This window comes from Haematobia irritans, chromosome 2 (assembly GCF_050003625.1).
Source record: "Haematobia irritans isolate KBUSLIRL chromosome 2, ASM5000362v1, whole genome shotgun sequence".
NCBI classification, from domain to species: Eukaryota; Metazoa; Arthropoda; class Insecta; order Diptera; family Muscidae; genus Haematobia; species Haematobia irritans.
Genome location: NC_134398.1, coordinates 172,117,095 through 172,138,582, shown reverse-complemented (window position 1 = coordinate 172,138,582; position 21,488 = coordinate 172,117,095). Strand labels below are relative to the sequence as shown.

At 36.5% G+C, this 21,488-nt stretch overlaps 1 protein-coding gene across 1 annotated transcript; it reads right to left on the bottom strand.

Annotated features, from left to right (window-relative positions):
• Positions 1–2,516: 2,516 nt before the first annotated feature.
• Positions 2,517–8,680, bottom strand: LOC142226693 (uncharacterized). Its single transcript, XM_075296816.1, has 2 exons — positions 8,155–8,680; positions 2,517–3,214 (listed from the first exon to the last, which is right to left on the bottom strand). Exons 1-2 carry the CDS (start codon positions 8,528–8,530, stop codon positions 2,718–2,720), a joined length of 873 nt encoding a protein of 290 aa, XP_075152931.1. The 5' UTR covers positions 8,531–8,680; the 3' UTR covers positions 2,517–2,717.
• Between the last annotated feature and the right edge of the window lie 12,808 nt (positions 8,681–21,488).

Below are 21,488 nucleotides of genomic sequence, written 5' to 3'. Positions count from 1 at the left end.
TTGCATGGTTGTTAGATACCATATACTAACACCATGTACCAAATTTCAGCCGGATCGGATGAAATTTGCTTCACTTAGAGGCTCCGAAAACCAAATCGAGGGAATGGTTTATACGGGGCCTATATATAATTATGAACCGACGTGGACCAATTTTTGCATGGTTGTTAGAGAACATATGCTAACACCATGTACCAAATTTCAGCCGGATCGGATGAAATGTACTTCTCTTAGAGGGTCTGCAAGCCAAATTTGGGGGTCCGTTTATATGGGGGCTATACGTAAAAGTGAACCGATATGGCCCATTTGCAATACCATCCGACCTACATCAATAACAACTACTTGTGCCAAGTTTCAAGTCGATAGCTTGTTTCGTTCGGAAGTTAGCGTGATTTCAACAGACGGACGGACTGACATGCTCAGATCGACTCAGAATTTCACCACGATCCAGAATATATGTATATACATTATGGGCTCTTAGAGCAATATTTCGATGTGTTACAAACGGAATGACAAAGTTAATATACCCCCATCCTATGGTGGAGGGTATAAAAACGTCTTTAAAGTAAAGTTTTGAAAAACATGTCCTATATTTGAACGATTTTTTGCTTTGCAGTCAAGATGCAAAAAGACAACAAATTTAAAGACAATTTTATTAAATTTTAAGAATTTTTCTGAATTATTAAAGTCAAGTTGACCTTAGCCTATAATTTTTTTCTTTCATGTTAAGATACCCATTTTTAAGTCAAATTACTTAATTATAAGGACAATACGACTTCATTGAAAAGTTTATCGACTTTTGGACAAGGAAAATAACTTTATTTTAGAGAAATGCGTCTTCTATGCTAAGCAAAATTTGTATTCGTATTTTAAAGACATGAAATCTTTGACCTCACCACAATATTTTTTTCAGTGTGGGGGCTATACGTAAAAGTGAACCGATATGGCTCATTTGCAATACCATCCGACCTACATCAATAACAACTACTTGTGCCAAGTTTCAAGTCGATAGCTTGTTTCGTTCGGAAGTTAGCGTGATTTCAACAGACGGACGGACGGATATGCTCAGATCGACTCAGAATTTCACCACGACCCAGAATATATATACTTTATGGGGTCTTAGAGCAATATTTCGATGTGTTACAAACGGAATGACAAAATTAATATACCCCCATACTATGGTGGAGGGTATAAAAACGTCTTTAATGTAATGTTTTGAAAAACATGTCCTATATTTGAACGATTTTTTGCTTTGTAGCCAAGATGCAAAAATACAACAAATTTAAAGACAATTTCATTAAATTTAAAGAATTTTTCTGAATTATTAAAGTCAAGTTGATCTTAGCCCAAACATTTTTTCGTTCATGTTATGATACCCATTTTTAAGTGAAATCACTTAATTATAAGGACAATACGACTTCATTGAAAAGTTTATCGTCTTTTGGACAAGGAAAATAACTTTATTTTAGAGAAATGCGTCTTCTATGCTAAGCAAAATTTGCATTCGTATTTTAAAGACATGAAATCTTTGACCTCACGACAATATTTTTTTCAGTGTACTCGAACTGTGGAGTCGAGACAATTTTCGATTACAGCATTTCCCATTAGTCTAATGTGATCTCATTTTAATAGCACTCCATTGGTAATTTTATGGTGGAGGGTTCCAAAAATTCATCGTTTTCATTGTTCGATCGAAGACTTTAATGGAATCAACACTGAAAAAAATATTGTCGTGAGGTCAAAGATTTCATGTCTTTAAAATATGAATGCAAATTTTGCTTAGCACGGAAGACGCAATTCTCTACCGTAAAGTTTTTTTCCTTGTCCAAAAATCGATAAACTTTTCAATGAAGTCGTATTATCCTTATAATTAAGTGATTTCACTTAAAAATGGGTATCATAACATGAAAGAAAAAAAATTTTGGCTAAGGTCAACTTGACTTTAATAACTCAGAAAAATTCTTTACATTTAATGAAATTGTCTTTAAATTTGTTGCCTTTTTGCATCTTGACTACAAAGCAAAATATCGTTCAAATGTAGGACATATTTTTCAACACTTTATTTTAAAGACGTTTATTACTTGAAACATATCATAATTTCTACTGGAAATCAAGTCTTAATTTGGAAAATAAAGTTGTCGTTAACTCGTTTTTAAAGAACTTTGATAGCATATGAAGAAAAAAATCTGAAAAAGCGAAAAAATAAAATTTGCTTCCTAGAAGCAAGTACACAAAACCCTAATTTTAAAGAGAATTGTGTCTTAAAAGTATCCTTACTTGTATTCTCCGCTTCTTTGGCTCGGAATCAATGCCACAATTTTTAACGTAAAGACAAAATCTTTGGAACCGGGCATGCTTTTTTTCAGTGAAATGTTTGTTTAGTAACAAAATTTTTTGCCGGAGTAGCAGTTGAGCAAAATTTCTATGACTCAAGCTAAATTTTCAGACCCGATTTCGAAAAATTTTAGTACAATTGGGGTTGTGGCTAATTATACAATTTTTTTTGGATATTGGTAATATTATTTTTAAATCTATGTATTTATTATTATTGTATTCATTGATATAAATGTAACTCGAATATTCTATTAAATAATGACAATTTTTGTTTAAAGATACGATTTCCATAAAATAAACGTCCATTATGAGTAAATGTACATATGTTAGCATCTGTTTTGTATATCTATAATAAATATTAAATATATTAAAATTAATTGATTTTTCTAATGTTCTATAATATCTCCGGCAATTTCTACTGGCTTTGATTTCATCTCATTCTGTGTTGGGGTGGCTGGAGCAGGTGCTGGATAGCAAACTATGCGTTCAATTTGAACTACATCACCATTTGAATTGGTTTCATTTACCTTAAGAGGAACACAAATTATGCCATAAGGCGGAACTTCAGTTTCAGGATTTGATGATACGGCTGTAGATGATGTATAGGCGGCCATGGTATAGAGTGATGAACTCTCCATTGGTGTCGTTGAGGAAACTGGATTTTCTGTGGATATCTTGGATATAGAAGTTACTGGTTCCTCCTGATTATTATTATTATTGATAATTATAATTTTCCGTGTGTCATTACTATTGTTGTCACCTTGGGCAGATGCATCTGGATTGTCCCGATAAACATGGGTGACATAGTGATGATGATGATAGGGTGTAAAACCCATTGTTAACAGTCTTCCTGTTAGATATCCTGTTAGGAAATCCCCAAATTCTGTAAAAAAAAACAATACAATTTAGAAGCCTGGATATGTATAAAATCCTGTTTTATATTTTTTATATTTTTACATATTGAAGACCGCTATCAATATTCTTGGATTACAAAATGTCCGTCCGTCCGTCTGTTGAAATCACGCTAACTTCCGAACGAAACAAGCTATCGACTTCAAAATTGGCACAAGTAGTTGTTATTGATGTAGGTCGGATGGTATTGCAAATGGGCCATATCGGTCCAATTTTACGTATAGCCCCCATATAAACGGACCCCCAGATTTGGCTTGCGGAGCCTCTAAGAGTAGCATATTTCATCCGATCTGGCTGAAATTTGGTACATGGTGTAAGTATATGGTCTCTAGCAACCATGCGAAAATTTGTCCATATCGGTCCATAATTAAATATAGCCCCCATATAAACCGATCCCCAGATTTGGCTTGCGGAGCCTCTAAGAGTAGCATATTTCATCCGATCTGGCTGAAATTTGGTACATGGTGTAAGTATATGGTGTCTAACAACTATGCAAAAATTGGTCCATCTCGGTCCATAATTATATATAGCCCCCATATAAACGGATCACCAGATTTGACCTCCGGAACCTCTTGGAAGACCAAAATTTATCTGATTCAGTTGAAATTTGGTACGTGATGTTAATATATGGCCTCAAACACCCATGCAAAAATTGGTCGATATCGGTCCATAATTATATATAGGCCCCATATAAACCGATCCCCAGATTTGACCTCCGGAGAACCTTGGAAGAGCAAAATTCTTCCCATTCGGGTGAAATGTGGTACGTGATGTTAATATAGGTATCCAACAACCATGCAGGAATTGGTTCCTATCAGTCCATAATAATATATAGCTCCCATATAAACCGATACCCAGATTTGACCTCCGGTGTCTTTTGGAGAAGCAAAATTCATCCGATCTGGTTGAAATTTGGTACGTGGTGGTAGTATATGATATTTAACAACCATGTGAGTTGAAATTTGTGGATGACAGTCTTTCGTAGAAGTTTCTACGCAATGCATGGTGGAGGGTACATAAGATTCGGCCTGGCCGAACTTACGGCCGTATATACTTGTTACATATTGAAGACCACTACCAATATTCTTGGATTACAAAATGTCCGCCCGTCCGTCTGTTGAAATCACGCTAACTTCCGAACGAAACAAGCTATCAACTTCGAAATTGGCACAAATAGTTGTTATTGATGTAGGTCGGATGGTATTGCAAATGGGCCATATCGGTCCACTTTTACGTATAGTCCCCATATAAACGGACCCCCAGATTTGGCTTGCGGAGCCTCTAAGAGTAGCATATTTCATCCGATCTGGCTGAAATTTGGTACATAGTGTAAGTATATGGTCTCTAGCAACCATGCGAAAATTGGTCCATATCGGTCCATAATTATATATAGTCCCCATATAAACCGATCCCCAGATTTGGCTTGCGAAGCCTCAAAGGGAAGCAAATTTCACCCGATCTTGCTGAAATTTGGTACATGGTGTAAGTATATGGCGTCTAACAACTATGCAAAAATTGGTCCATCTCGGTCCATAATTATATATAGCCCCCATATAAACCTATCCCCAGATTTGTGCTACGAAGCCTCTTGGAGGAGCAAAATTCATCCGATCCTGTTGAAATTTGGAACGTGTTGTTAGTATGTGGTTTCTAACAAACACGCAAGAATTGGTTCATATCGGTCCATAATTATATATAGCCCCCATATAAATCTATCCCCAGATTTGGCCTCCGGAACCTCTTGGAGGAGCAAAATTCATCCGATTCGGTTGAAATTTGGCACGTGGTGTTAGTATATGGTCTCTAACAACCATGCAAAAATGGGTCCATAACGGTCCAAATTATATGTGTCAAATTTTATTTCTATAGAAAATGTTGGCAAAATTTTAATTCTATAGAGGATGTTGTCAAAATTTTAATTCTATTAAAAATTTTGTCAAAATTTTATTTCTATAGAAAATTTTGTCAAAATTTTATTTATATAGAAAATTTTGTCAAAATTTTATTTCTATAGAAAATTTTGTCAACATTTTATTTCTATGAAACATTTTTTTCAAAATTTCATTTCTTTAGAAAATTTTGTCTAAATTTTATTTCTTTTTGTTTGTTATTGTTGGCTTCTCTTCAATCGTTATTGTTGTTTTTGATCTCAGCTTAAAGCCATGCATTGACTAAACTACAAGTGTAGCTTAACCAACAAAGGAAAAGTATGCTTGTCAAATTTATTTGGGCAAAACCCTATAGACTGCAAGATGGTTGGATGTACAGCTGTTTCGGAATTACCACATTCCTCATCAGCATCCTCTACTTGCAGCAAAACTATCAACCAATTATCAGAATAAATTCGGGTAATTCACTCAACCCAAAGTGAACCACACTTGAACCTCCCGAAAAAGGGTTTGATAGTCGGCTACTGCCTAAACAAATTTGCCAGCATATCTCTTTTCCTTTGCCAAACTCAAATCATCGATTTGAATGTATTTGGCTGGGTTTGTTTTTGAGCGTGCTTCCTCTATCTTCATTCGTTTTGTTTGTTATTGTTGGCTTCTCTTCAATCGTTATTGTTGTTTTTGATCTCAGCTTAAAACCATGCATTGACTAAACTAATGAAACTAATGAATTGAGATCGGACATTGTGAGGGCCATTGTGCTAAAGAAATGAAGCAAATTTGTGTTTTGCGTACTTTCTAATTTCAATTTATTCTTTTAAAAACTGGTTAACGACACCTTCAATTCCAAAGAATGTATAGTAACATGTTATACTTGAAACATGTTTGAGGTGATCCTTCTCAGCATGCTTACTCTTCATAATGCCTCAGGTCCAAAAATCTAATGGATTGAGATCCGGAGATTGTGAAGGCCAATGTGCTAAAGAAATGAAGCAAAGTTTCTCCTTTTTAAGCCATTTTTGGTTGGCGCATTCAAAATGCAATTGTTCTTATTATTTATCTCTGTCCAGAGCTTCAATAATGTCTTTAGCACATTCTTCCGATAATATTCGGTATTTTTTTTTTTACCACATAGTGTATGAATACGAGCGGGGAACGACCATTGATCGTTACGGCGGTCACACCATTACCATCGGCGGCGTGCCAATTTTCTCCTCTTTGGCAAGTAAACCCGATCATTTTGTCTGGTAAGGCTACTCATCGGCAAACTCCAAATTCGGCAACTGACCATTTTTTGTAACTCCTTGGCTCTTCCCAGTCAAAATTTTTTATAAATCCACCAAGGGAACGAATATGATCACCTCGCAAGGCAAAGTGTTATTTTTTTACGGTGAATATGCTATATGTTTGTTGCAACCATTTCAGTTTCTAGGATATTATGTATCTGATTTTGGAAAACATTTTATGTTTGTCGGGAAAGCAACATTTTTGAGTCAAAAATGTTCCATGATCCCATTCAAAAATAACATTTCGCTCTAGGAAGTGATCATATTCCTTCTCTGTGCGTCGGTGCACACAAAGAAAATTTCATTAAAATTGAGCCAACGAAAATTTTAATTTTGATATAATGAAACATTTTCATTAATACAATGAAAACATTCGTTAATAGTATGAAACGTTACGTTAATTAAGAGAAAATTCGTTATAATAACGAAAATGTTAGTTGTATTAACGAATTTGTTTCATTGACTCACATTTAATGGCACATTTCGTTAATATAACGAAACTTTTCCTACCAGTGTGAGCTTTGCACTTTATGGAACTTAAATGCCTTTAGTCCTAGCTCATTTTTCAATATGTGTTGCATCCGTTGTCGCGATATGTTCAGTTCACGAGTAAGTTTTCTACCACTCCGACATGTATTCGTCCACTTTTTGGACGCAACACTGTCAGTATAACGGCAACAAGCAAACATTTAGCTAAATATAGAATCGGACAGCACTCCGCGATAATTCAGTCTATTGTGCTACCACTATGGTAGCACAATAATAAGCTAAGTGAACCTGAAATATGGGGCTACCACTATACCTAACCTAACCTAATGCTGGAGGGCTCTAAAGATAGCCGCCAGTGGTTTTCCAGCCAAATATAAAGCAATCCCACTACCACGTTAAAATTCCATCACGAATGTATTTATTTCTGCATGCAATAGACCAAAATACTTTTGGAAGCTTGTTAGCAATGAAATGAACTGTCACTGGCAAAAATTTGTCAGCTGTCATATTAACGGTTTCGAAATGATAGCAACTTGAAGTTGGTTGCAATACATATCAGCCACACAATATAATGTGAGTTTGGAGAAAATCGACTATCGACCCGTACAAAAATCGGATTTGGCTTTGTATTCTTAATGTTCGAATAGTCAATTTGTTCCTTATAAAAATTGATTTTCATCATTTTCACCAACGTCAAAAATCGATTTGACTGCAATTTCGAAAAATATTCAAAAGTCATTTTATTGATTTTAGCGGTTACGTCAAAAGTCAAGTTCAACTCTTCTACTTTTTTCGCAAAGGCCTACTTTCGACATCTGTATCCCCAATATCAAGTAGACTGGTTTGGCCCTATAGTAGGTTAGGTTAGGTTAGGTTATGTGGCAGCCCGAGGTATCAGGCTCACTTAGACTATTCAGTCCATTGTGATACCACAGTGGTGAACTTCTCTCTTATCACTAAGTGCTGCCCGATTCCATGTTAAGCTCAATGACAAGGGACCTCCTTTTTATAGCCGAGTCCGAACGGCGTTCCACATTGCAGTGAAACCACTTAGAGAAGCTTTGAAACCCTCAGAAATGTCACCAGCATTACTGAGGTGGGATAATCCACCGCTGAAAAACTTTTTGGTGTTCGGTCGTAGCAGGAATCGAACCCACGACCTTGTGTATGCAAGGCGGGCATGCTAACCATTGCACCACGGTGGCTCCCTTGGCCCTATAGTAGTGTATCGCATAAAATAATCTTACCTGCTCCTCTGGGTGGCGCTTGGGCAACATATATGGCATTTCCTGGCATTGTTGCGGTATTTGTGTAATATGATCCACCCGAAGGCAATGGGGGCGTACTGTATTTATTGTAGACTTTTCCATTTTTCACAAATTTATCAGCTCCAGTCGCCTTCTTATCATTTAAAGCCTTTGTGATAGGTGTATGAACTGGTGAACTGCTAACAATACGTCTCGAACTGGAACTACTCGAAGAGGGTTTCTTATATTTACGCCAACTACCAAAAAGTCCACCCATAGAACCACCACGTCGACCACCGCCACCTCGAGCTTCACACACGGCCAATATGACAAATGATATGGCCAAAAATTGTAATATCCATTTTAATCCCAGCATATCGGATGTAACTGAATGATCTACAGATGAGAATTGTCAACGATTGGATGGTCGTCTTCGATGGTTTCCAATGGAAAAGTGTTCACTTCAATTTATTTATCAATTACACAAAAGAATCTTTCCGCTAAGTGCGATCATTCCACTTTGAAGCTTAGCCTTACAATGATATGACAATCATTGAGACAACAGACAAAAAGGCCATTTGTCACATGGATCGGAGCATCGGATCTTTAGATTATATCCACACACACACACACACATAATGTGTATGAAATAAATGATATCGTGGCGTCCGTTGACAATGGATAGGTACAATGCACCACAAATATGATTAGCATAACAATAACTTTTCTTGGTACAATTCATCTGTAAGACATTGTCCATGTCGGCTTAGACACGATCGGTGTGGGGGATGTTGAGATGCGTTATGAGGGTGTTGTGTTTTTCTTTATTTTTCCTTGATTAGCGGACAAAATGATTCAATTAGCATTTAAATTGCTTTGGGAAAATGAATATGAGAAGGTATTGAGTGTCACCACTTGAACATATTCCAGATATTGTGTTAGTCGTCCGATTTGCGATATTCGGTTATTAAGGTAAGTATTACAAGTTACTAAAGTTAGTGTGGTATGTCAAGATTTATACGTGGCACGTTACGATTTTGGGAGTGGCATGTCCACCATCTCAAAAGATTCGTCTGGAACTTACTGCGGACAAAAACTGAAAAAGCTGTAAAGCGCATAATGCGCTTTACAGACTATCAGTTATTCCGGACGGAATGTCGGTGTTTGTAAATAATCTTACAGTGTGTCGGATCGATACGACTTGTCGGCGATGACTAAATAATCGGTAAATGTGTTATCGATCCCATACACATGCAGCAGTATCGATTATGCCTTCGGACTTGCACAATATATGGGATATGTTCGACACGAGCACTGTCGTCCGGAATAACTGATAATCTGTAAAGCGCATCACAGAACAGGGGAAAGTGCCGTAGTATCTGTAGCCAGTGATGAGTCAAAGAGTCCGAAGTGTCGAGATCATAGCATAGTGGACTTTCAATGGGTTATATAACACAGAACACAACTGACGTAAACAAGATTATGGAGTAAGTCAGCGGGGAACGACAACGAAAGTTGAAAATGTTGAATTATATAATGAATGATACTTCCATCAAGCAGCATTTTTCGAAGAAGAAATCTGAGTTTTTTTCCAAATTCTATGGAAATAGAAAAGAGAATCAGATATCCGGAAGAGCAGAATATTGTAACACCATAGAAGGTTAGGTTCGATATAGGCGATGTTTGTTATGACACCCCTGGTCCTTCGTATGCAAGGAAGAAACGAAAGAGCCCCACTTTCAAAGATCTAAAAGGGTTCCTTAGATTTCAATTTATGCGTTATTATCGATTTCGAGACAAGTCACAACTGTGTGTTCTATCACCTGCATCCAAGGAAGAAATATGTGTCAAGAGCAAAATGTTATTTTTGGATGGGGAACATGTAACATGTTTATCGGATTCATGTTATTTTCTCGAAAATTACGAGGATTAGTTTTGACATGATTTATGGTTTATATGGAGGAGTTTTGAAATAAAAATAGTTCAAAAATTATCGGAATCAACTATAACAAGTATATACGGCTGTAAGTTCGGCCAAATTTTATGTACCCTCCACCATGAATTGCGTAGAAATTTGCACTAAAGACTGTCATCCACAATCGAATTATTTGGGTTGCGATAACACTTGCCGATGGCAAGAGATCTTAAAAATTCTTAACACAGTCTTCTCAATTGTAAGTTAGTCCATACGGGGTATATATTAAACGATAACATACGTAAATAATTCAGTTTGACAAAATTTTCTATAGAAATAAAATTTTGACAACATTTTCTATAGAAATAAAATTTTGACATAATTTTCTATAGAAATAAAATTTTGACAAAATTTTCTATAGAAATAAACATTTGACAAAATTTTCTATAGAAATAAAATTTTGACAAAATTTTCTATAGAAATCAAATTTGACAAAATTTTCTGTAGAAATAAAATTTTGACAAAATTTTCTATAGAAATAAAATTTTGACAATATGTTGTATAGTAATAATTTTGACAAAATTTTCTATAGTAATAAAATTTTGACAATAGTTGTATAGTAATAATTTTGACACAATTTTCTATAGTAATAAAATTTTGACAAAATTTTCTATAGAAATAAAATGTTGACAAAATTTTCTATAGAAATAAAATTTTGACAAAATTTTCTATAGTAATAAAATTTTTACAAAATTTTCTATAGTAAAAAAATTTTTACAAAATTTTCTATAGAAATAAAATTTGACAAAATTTTCTATAGAAATAAAATTTTGACAAAATTTTCTATAGTAATAAAATTTTGACAACATTTTCTATAGTAATAAAATTTTTACAAAATTTTCTATAGTAAAAAAATTTTCACAAAATTTTCTATAATAATAAAATTTGGACAAAATTTTCTATAGCAATAAAATTTTGACAAACTTTTCTATAGTAATAAAATTTTGACAACATTTTCTATAGTAATAAAATTTTGACAATTTTTTTATACCCTTCACCACTACTGTGGTACAGGGTAGGTTAGGTTAGGTTAGGTTATGTGGCAGCCCGATGTATCAGGCTCACTTAGACTATTCAGTCCATTGTGATACCACATTGGTGAACTTCTCTCTTATCACTGAGTGCTGCCCGATTCCATGTTAAGCTCAATGACAAGGGACCTCCTTTTTATAGCCGAGTCCGAACGGCGTTCCACATTGCAGTGAAACCACTTAGAGAAGCTTTGAAAACCTCAGAAATGTCACCAGCATTACTGAGGTGGGATAATCCACCGCTGAAAAACTTTTTGTTGTTCGGTCGAAGCAGGAATCGAACCCACGACCTTGTGTATGCAAGGCGGGCATGCTAACCATTGCACCACGGTGGCTCCAGGGTACAGGGTATAATAAGTTTGTGCATTTGTATGTAACACCAAGAAAGAAAAGTCTGAGACCCATCGTTTAGTATACCGATCGTCTTTGAATTAAATTCTGAATCGATTTAGCGATGTCCGTCTGTCTGTCTGTTGCTGTATTTTTGTGTGCAAAGTACAGCTCGCAGTTTTAGTCCGATTGTCCTAAAATTTGGCATATGGTCCTGTTTCGGCTCAAAGACGATCCCTATTGATTTTGGAAAAAATCGGTTCAGAGTTAGATATAGCTGCCATATATATTTTTCACCGATCTGTTCATAATTGGCGTGTATATCAACCGATCTTCCTCAAATTCCGTACATCCGAATATTTTATGAGTTTCGAAAAACTTGGAAAATATCAGCCAAATCGGTCCAGATTTAGATATAGCTCCCATATATAGCTTTCGTCCGATTTACACTCATTTGCCCACAGAGGCCAATTTTTTGCTCCGATTTAGTTGAAATTTTGCCTAGGGAGTAGAATTAGCATTGTAACTATGCGTGCCAAATTTGGTTGAAATCGGTTCAGATTTGGATATATCTCCCATATATAGCTTTCGCCCGATTTACACTCATATGACCACAGAGGCCAATTTTTAACTCCGATTTAGTTGAAATTTTGCACAAGGAGTAGAATTTGCATTGTAGCTATGCGTGCCAAATGTGGTTGACATCGGTTCAGATTTAGATATAGCTCCCATATATATGTTTTTCTGATTTCGACAAAAATGGTAAAAATACCAACATTTTCCTTGTTAAATCGCCACTGCTTAGTCGAAAAGTTGTAAAGGGGACTCTAATTTTCCTAAACTTCTAATACATATATATCGAGCGATAAATCAAAAAAAAACTTTTGCGAAGTGTCCTTAAAATTGCTTCAGATTTAAATGTTTCCCATATTTTTTTTACTAACATTGCGTTCCCTAGTGCATTAGCCGACTTAAATTTTGAGTCTATAGATTTTGTTGAAGTCTATCAAATTCTGTCCAGATCGAGTGATATTTAAATGTATGTCTTTGGGACAAACCTTTATATATAGCCCCCAACACATTTGACGGATGTGATATGGTATCGAAAATTTAGATCTACAAAGTGGTGCAGGGTATAATATAGTCGGCCCCGCCCGACTTTAGACTTTTCTTACTTGTTTTGTAATAAAATTTTGACAACATTTTCTATAGAAATAAAATTTTGGTAGATTATTTTGGGGATCGGCTATATATAATTATAGACCGATATGGACCAATTTGTGCATGGTTGTTAGAGGTCATTTACTAACACCACGTACCAAATTTCAACCGTGTTAATCGGGTTAATTTTGCTCTTCCAAGGGGCTCCGGAGGTCAAATCTGTGGATCGGTTTATATGGGGGCTATATATAATTATGGACCGATGTGAACCAATTTTTGCATGGTTGTTAGAGACTATATACCAATTTTTCCATGGTTGTGAGAGGGGATTTACTAACACCACGTACCAAATTGCAACCGAATCGGATGAATTTTGCTCATCCATGAGGCTCCGGAGATCAAATCTAGGGATCGGTTGATATGGGGGCTATATATAATTATGAACCGATGTGAACCAATTTTTTCATGGTTGTTAGAGACCATATACTAACACTATTTACCAAATTTCAGCCGAATTGGATGAAATTTGCTTCTCTTAGAGGCTCCGCAAACCAAATCGGGGGATCGGTTTATATGGGGCTATATTTAATTATGGACAATTTTTGCGTGTGTGTTAGAGACCATATACTAACACCATGTACCAAATTTAAGCCGGATCGAATGAAATTTGCTCCTCCAAGAAGTTCCGCAAGCCAAATCTGAGCGTCGGTTTATATGGGGGCTATACGTAAAAGGGGTCCGATATGGCCCATTTGCAATACCATCCGACCTACAACAATAACAACTACTTGTGCCAAGTTTCAAGTCGATAGCTTGTTTCATTCGGAAGTTAGCGTGATTTCAACAGACGGACGGACATGCTTAGATCGACTCAGAATTTCACCACGACTCAGAATATATATACGTTACTTTATGGGGTCTTAGAGCAATATTTCGATGTGTTACAAACGGAATGACAAAGTTAATATACCCCCAAGCTATGGTGGAGGGTATAGAAATATCGAAATGAAATATAACAAGTATATATGGCTGTAAGTTCGGCCAGGCCGAATTTTATGTACCTTCCACCATGAATTTCGTAGAAACTTCTACTAAAGACTGTCATCCACAATCGAATTTCTTGGGTTGTGGTAATACTTGCCGATGGCAAGGTATATATGACTATATAATTCAGTTCTTGGCTGATTTTTTGCCCGGTGAAAGAGAGGCATAATTGAAATATGGAAGTCGGTTTATATGGGGCCTATATACAATTATGAAACTATATGGTTCAATTTTTGTGTGATTAGTACTAAATTTTAGCAAAATCAAATGAAATTTGCTTATCCAGAAAGAAGTAAAATCTGAAGATCGGTTTATCTGGTGCTATATATAACTATGAACCGATATGGACCACTTTTGGAATGGTTGTTAGCGAAGATATACTAACACAACGTACCAAATTTAAGCCGAATCGGATGAAATTTGTTTTCCAAGAGGCTCCCGAGGTCAAATCTGGGGATTGGTTTATATGAGGGCTATATATAATTATAGACCGATATGGACCAAGTTTTGCATGTTTGTTAGAGACCATATACTAATATAACGTATAAAATTTTAACTAAATCGGATGAAATGTGCTCCTCAAAGAGCCTCCGCAGGTCAATTCTGGAAATCGGTTTTATGAGGACAATATATGGAGCGATATGGAATAATTTTTGCATGGTTGTTAGTGGCCATATACATACTAGCACAACATGGCCACATACATACGTAAAAGTGGTCCGGTATGAACCATTTGCAATACCATCCGACGTACATCAATAAAAACTACTTGTGTCAAGTTTCAAGTCGATAGCTTGTTTCGTGCGTGATTTCCGCAGACGGGCGGACGCACAGCCGGAGGGACGGACATCGCTAGATCGACTCAGAATTTCACCACGACCCAGAATATATATACTTAATGGGATCTTAGACCTATATTTCGATATGTTACAAACGGAATGACAAAGTTAATATAACCCCCATGGTGGAGGGTATAAAAAGGGCGCGGTTTTGAAGTAGTGAACACAATCTTAACTTTCTTAACCACACTACAACCGGTTGCATTAGTATCCGGTTAAACTACTACAACGATGACATCAACTGATTCGAAAACACTAGATGCAATTAGGCTTAATGTCCTACATACATAAGTGTGCATTTTGTATTTATTCGATGCTCTACAAAATGCCAATTGATTTATTTAAATTAATTTCAATTAATCTGTTGACAGCGCAAGAACTTCTTCACATGAATTATAGCCTATCTATAATTATGGAAAGATGATATAATGAATAAGGGCAAATCGAAATAAAATTTGTACAGGAAAGCAAATTACAAACCATTTCCGTTCGAATAGAGTTTTGTGATGGTCTTATTTTGTTGTAGAAAATTACATCAGTTTGTATTGCAATATTACGAAAATCTCTTTATATGCCATTGAATCATGTCGTACCACAATCCAATATAAAAAAAATTACGTTGCAAGCTACTAATTGACGGAGAATATTTATAGGAAATACGATGCTACCGACACACTGAAATTGTTTAGCGAAATGATAAGAATAACAAAATAATTTAGAATTTCACATAAAATTGTGCTGAATAAAATCGTTATTATGTACATCGACCTTATTATTAAGTAACCTAGTAATTTTAAGACTTTCTGTGTGCACAAAAAGAAATTTCTAGTCAAAACAAAAACCAATATTTTAGCTTTGTATAATTACAAATCAGATCACAGTTTTTCAAGGTTGGTTAGTCTATGAAAAATATCAAAACTTTAGGAAAAATGGTTATTAAGTTTTCGCGATGATCTCTATAAACACATCTGAAATACAAGTATATACAGAAGTAAGTTCGGCGAGGCCGAATCCTATGTACCATCCACCATAGATTGCGTAGAAACTTCTTGAACTTGATATGGACCAATTTTTGTGCGATTGGGGCTATATATAAGTATAGACCGATATGGACCTAGTTAGGCATGGTTGTTAACGGCCATATACTAGCACAATGTACCAAATTTCAACTGTCTCGGATGAAATTTGCTCCTCCAAGAGGTTCCAAAACCAAATCTCGGGATCGGTTTATATGGGGGCTATATATGATTATAGACTGATATGGACCACTTTTGGCATGGTTGTTAAATATCATATACTACCACCACGTACCAAATTTCAACCAGATCGGATGAATTTTGCTTCTCCAAAAGCCACCGGAGGTCAAATCTGGATCGGTTTATATGGGGGCTATATATAATTATTGACCGATTTCGACCAATTTTTGGATTTTGAATTTCAGGCAAATCGGATAGAAAATAAGGTTTCTAGAAGCCCAAGAAGTAAAATTGGGAGATCGGTCTATATGTGGGCTATACCAAAACATTGACCATTTTCGGCTCACTTATTTATGGTCCTAAAATACCTATAGATTTCCAATTTCAGGCATATCGGATAGAAATACGGTTTCTAGAAGCCCAAGACCCCAATTTGGGTATGGAGGCTATAGCAAAACATCATCATCGAACTTGACCTGCTTGGAGACAAAAAATTAAGCAAGTTAGCTTTATAATTGAAGGCTGCATCGTGATTACAACAGACATCCAGACAGACAGACAGACGGACATTGTTATATCGTCCTAGAATTTCTCCCTCATACGACTGCTATTTGTCCCCAACAAGTGACCCTCACAATGAAGTAGGGTTGGGCAAGTCGGGAGAGCATATGGCGGATGGCTCAGAAGCTCGTAGCAATATTTCCCCAATTTTATAATGGCGAGGTGGTAGGTGGAAGTCGTTGGATTATCGTGGTGAAAAAGAAATTTTTCTTTGTGAAATCGTTTCAAGCATAGTATGAATATTTCTGTAAAAATTTAACTGACCACACAACAATATGAATATTCTCCCTAAGTCTTCTTTTAACTTCTAACTGACTGGAATTAGAATTGTTGGAAATATATATGCATTTCATGGTGAATACGGTAACTGCAACTACTACTGCTATTACGGTTACTTTTGTTTGACAAATATCATTTATAAGACGCTTAAAATATTCCAACAAATTTATCATAGGATTTGTAACATATAACACCAATGCCGGTACTTGCACAACTAAAGAATAAAATTATTCGGATAATGAAAGAAGTTTCACATATATTAGAGTGGGTCGATTGATGAAATTTATTAGTGAAATAAAAACAAGTTAGTAAAGCAGAAAGTCGGGCGGGGCCGATTATATCGTACCCTAAACCACCCCTACTGAATTAGTAAACATTGTTTGTGGGGTATCAATGGTATAGGTTTGGGGAAAAACCGCATATCACATTTAAGAACATTAAGGGGTACATGGGAGTTTTATTAAAATCTTAACAGAAATGTCTGATATTAGGAGCTATAGATGATTCTGAAACTACAGAGTTAGTATACCACTAATATTGAGTCCATTCCCTACGGAAAATGGAACAACCATAGGGCCGGTACAGGACTAGTTCCTGGTGTGTATGGACCAGTCCCAGTTCTGGTCAAAATGTATGTAAGGGACCGGTCACTTTAACATGGGTTTGTCATAGACGGGGTAAATTTCGTATTGGACTAATTCCAAAGGACACGTCCTGGGACAATATAGCAGGAGCAACCCATAGACAGGTCCTCAGGAACCACTCTCAGACAAACTCTTAGAAATCTGTTTCATTTTGGGCATCCAAATCGCATTCGAACTTTTGAAAACTTTTGAAATATGTCGAACAATAGGTTATTCTGATAATTTTATGTCATTAATGTAGATCCAATAATATTTTAATATCAAGCGAGTTCGGAAATCAATAAATTACGACTATTTAAAAATTGCAACTAACTGGAGCACCGGTACCAGTTCTGTGATAGGTCCGTCAGTGGCAATTTGCACCAATTTCCCGTAGGGTTATTAAAAAACAAGTATATACGGCCGTAAGTTCGGCCATGCCGAATCTTACGTACCCTCCATCATGGATTGCGTGGAAACTTCTACGGAAGAATGTCACCCACAATCGAATTACTTTGGTTGTGGTATCTTAAAACTTCTTAACATCGTTTTCTAAATTGTGAGTTAGTCCATATGATTATGGACTTATATGGACCACTTTTGGCATGGTTCTTAAATATCATATACTACCACAACGTACAAAATTTCAACCAGATGGGATGAATTATGCTTCTCCAAAAGGCACCGGAGGTCAAATCTGGGGATCGGTTTATATGGGGGCTATACATAATTATGGACTGATATGAACCAATTCCTGCATGGTTGTTGGATACCATATACTAACATCACGTACGCATTAATTTTGCTCTTCCAAGGGGCTTCGGAGGTCAAATCTGGGGATCGGTTTATATGGGGGCTATATATAATTATGGACCGATTTTCACAAATTTTGGCATGGGTGTTTGAGGCCATATATTAACACCACGTACCAAATTTCAACTGAATCAGATGAATTTTGGTATTCCAAGAGGCTCCAGAGGTCAAATCTGGTGATCGGTTTGTATGGGTGTTAGGTTAGGTTAGGTTAGGTGGCAGCCCGATGTATCAGGCTCACTTAGACTATTCAGTCCATTGTGATACCACATTGGTGAACTTCTCTCTTATCACTGAGTGCTGCCCGATTCCATGTTAAGCTCAATGACAAGGGACCTCCTTTTTATAGCCGAGTCCGAACGGCGTTCCACTTTGCAGTGAAACCACTTAGAGAAGCTTTGAAACCCTCAGAAATGTCACCAGCATTACTGAGGTGGGATAATCCACCGCTGAAAAACTTTTTGGTGTTCGGTCGAAGCAGGTATCGAACCCACGACCTTGCGTATGCAAGACGGGCATGCTAACCATAGCACCACGGTGACTTGTATGGGTGTTATATATAATTATGGACTGATGTGGACCAATTTTTGCATTGTCATTAGAGACCATATACTAACACCATGTACCAAATTTCAGCCGGATCGGATGAAATTTGCTTCTCTTAGAGGCTCTGCAAGCCAAATCGGGGGATCGATTTATATGGGGGCTATATATAATTATGGACCGATATGGACCAATTTTTGCATTGTTGTTAGAGATCATATGCTGACACCATGTACCAAATTTCAGCCGGATCGGATGAAATTTGCTTCTCTTTGAGGCTCCGCAAGCCAAATCGGGGGATCGGTTTATATGGGGGCTATATATAATTATGGACCGATGTGACCCAATTTTTGCATGGTTGTTAGATACCATATACTAACACCATGTACCAAATTTCAGCCGGATCGGATGAAATTTGCTTCTCTCAGAAGATTCGCAAGTTTATATGGGGGCTATACGTAAAAGTGGACCGATATAGTCCATTTGCAATACCATTCGACCTACATCAATAACAAGTACTTGTACTAAGTTTCAAGTCGATAGCTTGTTTCGTTCGGAAGTTAGCGTGATTTCAATAGACAGACGGACGGACATGCTCAGATAGACTCAGAATTTCACCACGACCCAGAATATATATACTTTATGGGGTCTTAGAGCAATATTTCGATGTGTTACAAACGGTATGACAAAGTTAATATACCCCCATCCTATGGCGGAGGGTATAAAAATATGAAATCGCTCAATTAGTGTGGGTAATAAAGCCAAATTTTTGATAATAGGATAATAGATTTATGTAAGAGCTACATGTAAGTCTAAATACGATCAGCTCATACATGTACATTTGAAATTTGAGCAACATTGGTTAATAAATAACAGTATTATGGCCAAATTTGGCAAAATCGATCGATGCATATATATTGGAGCTATATCTAAATCTGAACCGATTTCGATGATATTTCCCAGATTTGGTTGATACCACTGAAGGTTACCTAAATTAGAGTAAAATCGGGTACTAAATAGAGCGATTATGATCAGAAATAAATTTGTAAGGGGTAATTTTTTCAAAAACGGGCGATACATATATATGGGAGCTATATCTAAATCTGAACCGATTAGGATTATATTTTGCAGGTTTTGTTGATATTACAGGAGATTACCTTGTGCTAAATTTGAGTAAAACCGGTTTATAAATGAGGCCACAATGGTCAAAAATAAGGTTATAAGGGGCAAATTTTTGAAAATTGGGCGCTACATATATATGGGAGCTATATCTAAATCTGAACCGATTTGGATGCTATTTTGCACATATACTCAGTACTATAGAACATTATAGTAAGCCAAATTTGAGTATATTCGGTTGATAAATAAGGGTCTTATGGCCAAATTTCTCAAAATCGGGCGATACATATATATGGGAGCTATAGCTAAATCTGAACCGATTTCGATGATTTTTTGCAAATATAGTAAGTGTTATAGAAAATTAGATTTGTCCAACTTAGAGTCAGATCGGTTGATAAATAAGGGACTTATGGCTAAATTTGGGAAAATCGGGTGATACATATATATGGGAGCTATATCTAATTCTGAACCGATTTCGGTCTATTGGATTACTTTGTGGTAAATTTGACGCCGATCGGTTAGTAAATGAACGCAATCTGAGCCCATTTATCGAAATCAGGCGATACATATATATGGGAGCTATATCTAAAGGGTGATACGGTCAAAATTTGGTCAAGGGAAAACGCGTGTAAATCGGTGAGATCGTTTATTTAAAAAATTAAATTAAATTTCTTTTTCAAGTTCAATTAGTATAAAATTCAGGAACAATATTCAGTTAGGCTTTCGCTTTTCCAAATCCGAATTGCCGGGCCTCACGCTTGACACCTGCCATCAGATTTTGTACAGCCACCTTGTCCACCTTCTTCGCCGCAGAAAGCCATTTTGCCTTGAACTGCTGCTCGTCCTTAGCAGTTTGTTTGGTCTTCTTTAGGTTCCGCTTGACAATAGCCCAGTATTTCTCAATTGGGCGGAGCTCTGGCGTGTTGGGAGGGTTGTTGTCCTTGGGAATCACCTGCACGTTGTTGGCGGCGTACAACTCCATGGCCTTTTTACCGTAATGGCAAGATGTCAAATCCGGCCAAAACAGTACGGAACAACCGTGTTTCTTCAGGAAAGGCAGCAGACGTTTATTCAAACACTCTTTCACGTAAATTTCTTGGTTGACAGTCCCGGAAGCTATGAAAATGCTGCTTTTCAAGCCACAGCACAGTGGGCCAAATGACAGGTTTTTGACGCATTAAATCAACGGAAGCACCCAGAGCTCTGAAATTTTGAACATATACCACTGGGGATGAGAATAAAGTACGATTAAAATTTTGGACCGATCCGCCCACTGCCACGCCCACATTAAAATGAAGGCCTATTTCAACCCAAAGGAAGCGCCTAGAGCTCTGAAATTTTGTACATGTACCACTGGGGATGAGAATAAATTATGATAAAAAACTTGGACCGATCCGCCCATTGCCACGTCCACTTTAAAATGAAGGCCGTATTTCAACCCAAAGGAAGCGCTTAGAGCTCTAAATTTTTGTACATGTACCACTGGGGATGAGAATAAAGTATGATCAACATTTCGGACCGATCCGGCCACTGCCACGCCCACTTTCTAATGGAGGATGTATCTCAACCACTTTTATCATACACCAAATCAAATATTTCAATATGTAGTAACATATTGAGCATCAGATTAGAACTGATGCTCATTGTTACTCCATCTTGATCACTGCCTTAAAGTGTATATGATTTCACCAATTTTAGTTTAATTCAATCTCTTACACGCTCATTTTAGCTAAAAGTTTCAAATACCATTATTTCTGCAACACTATGTTGAAATGGGAGCATATTCGTTAAAAAATGTTCAGATACCGTTTTTGCGTTCC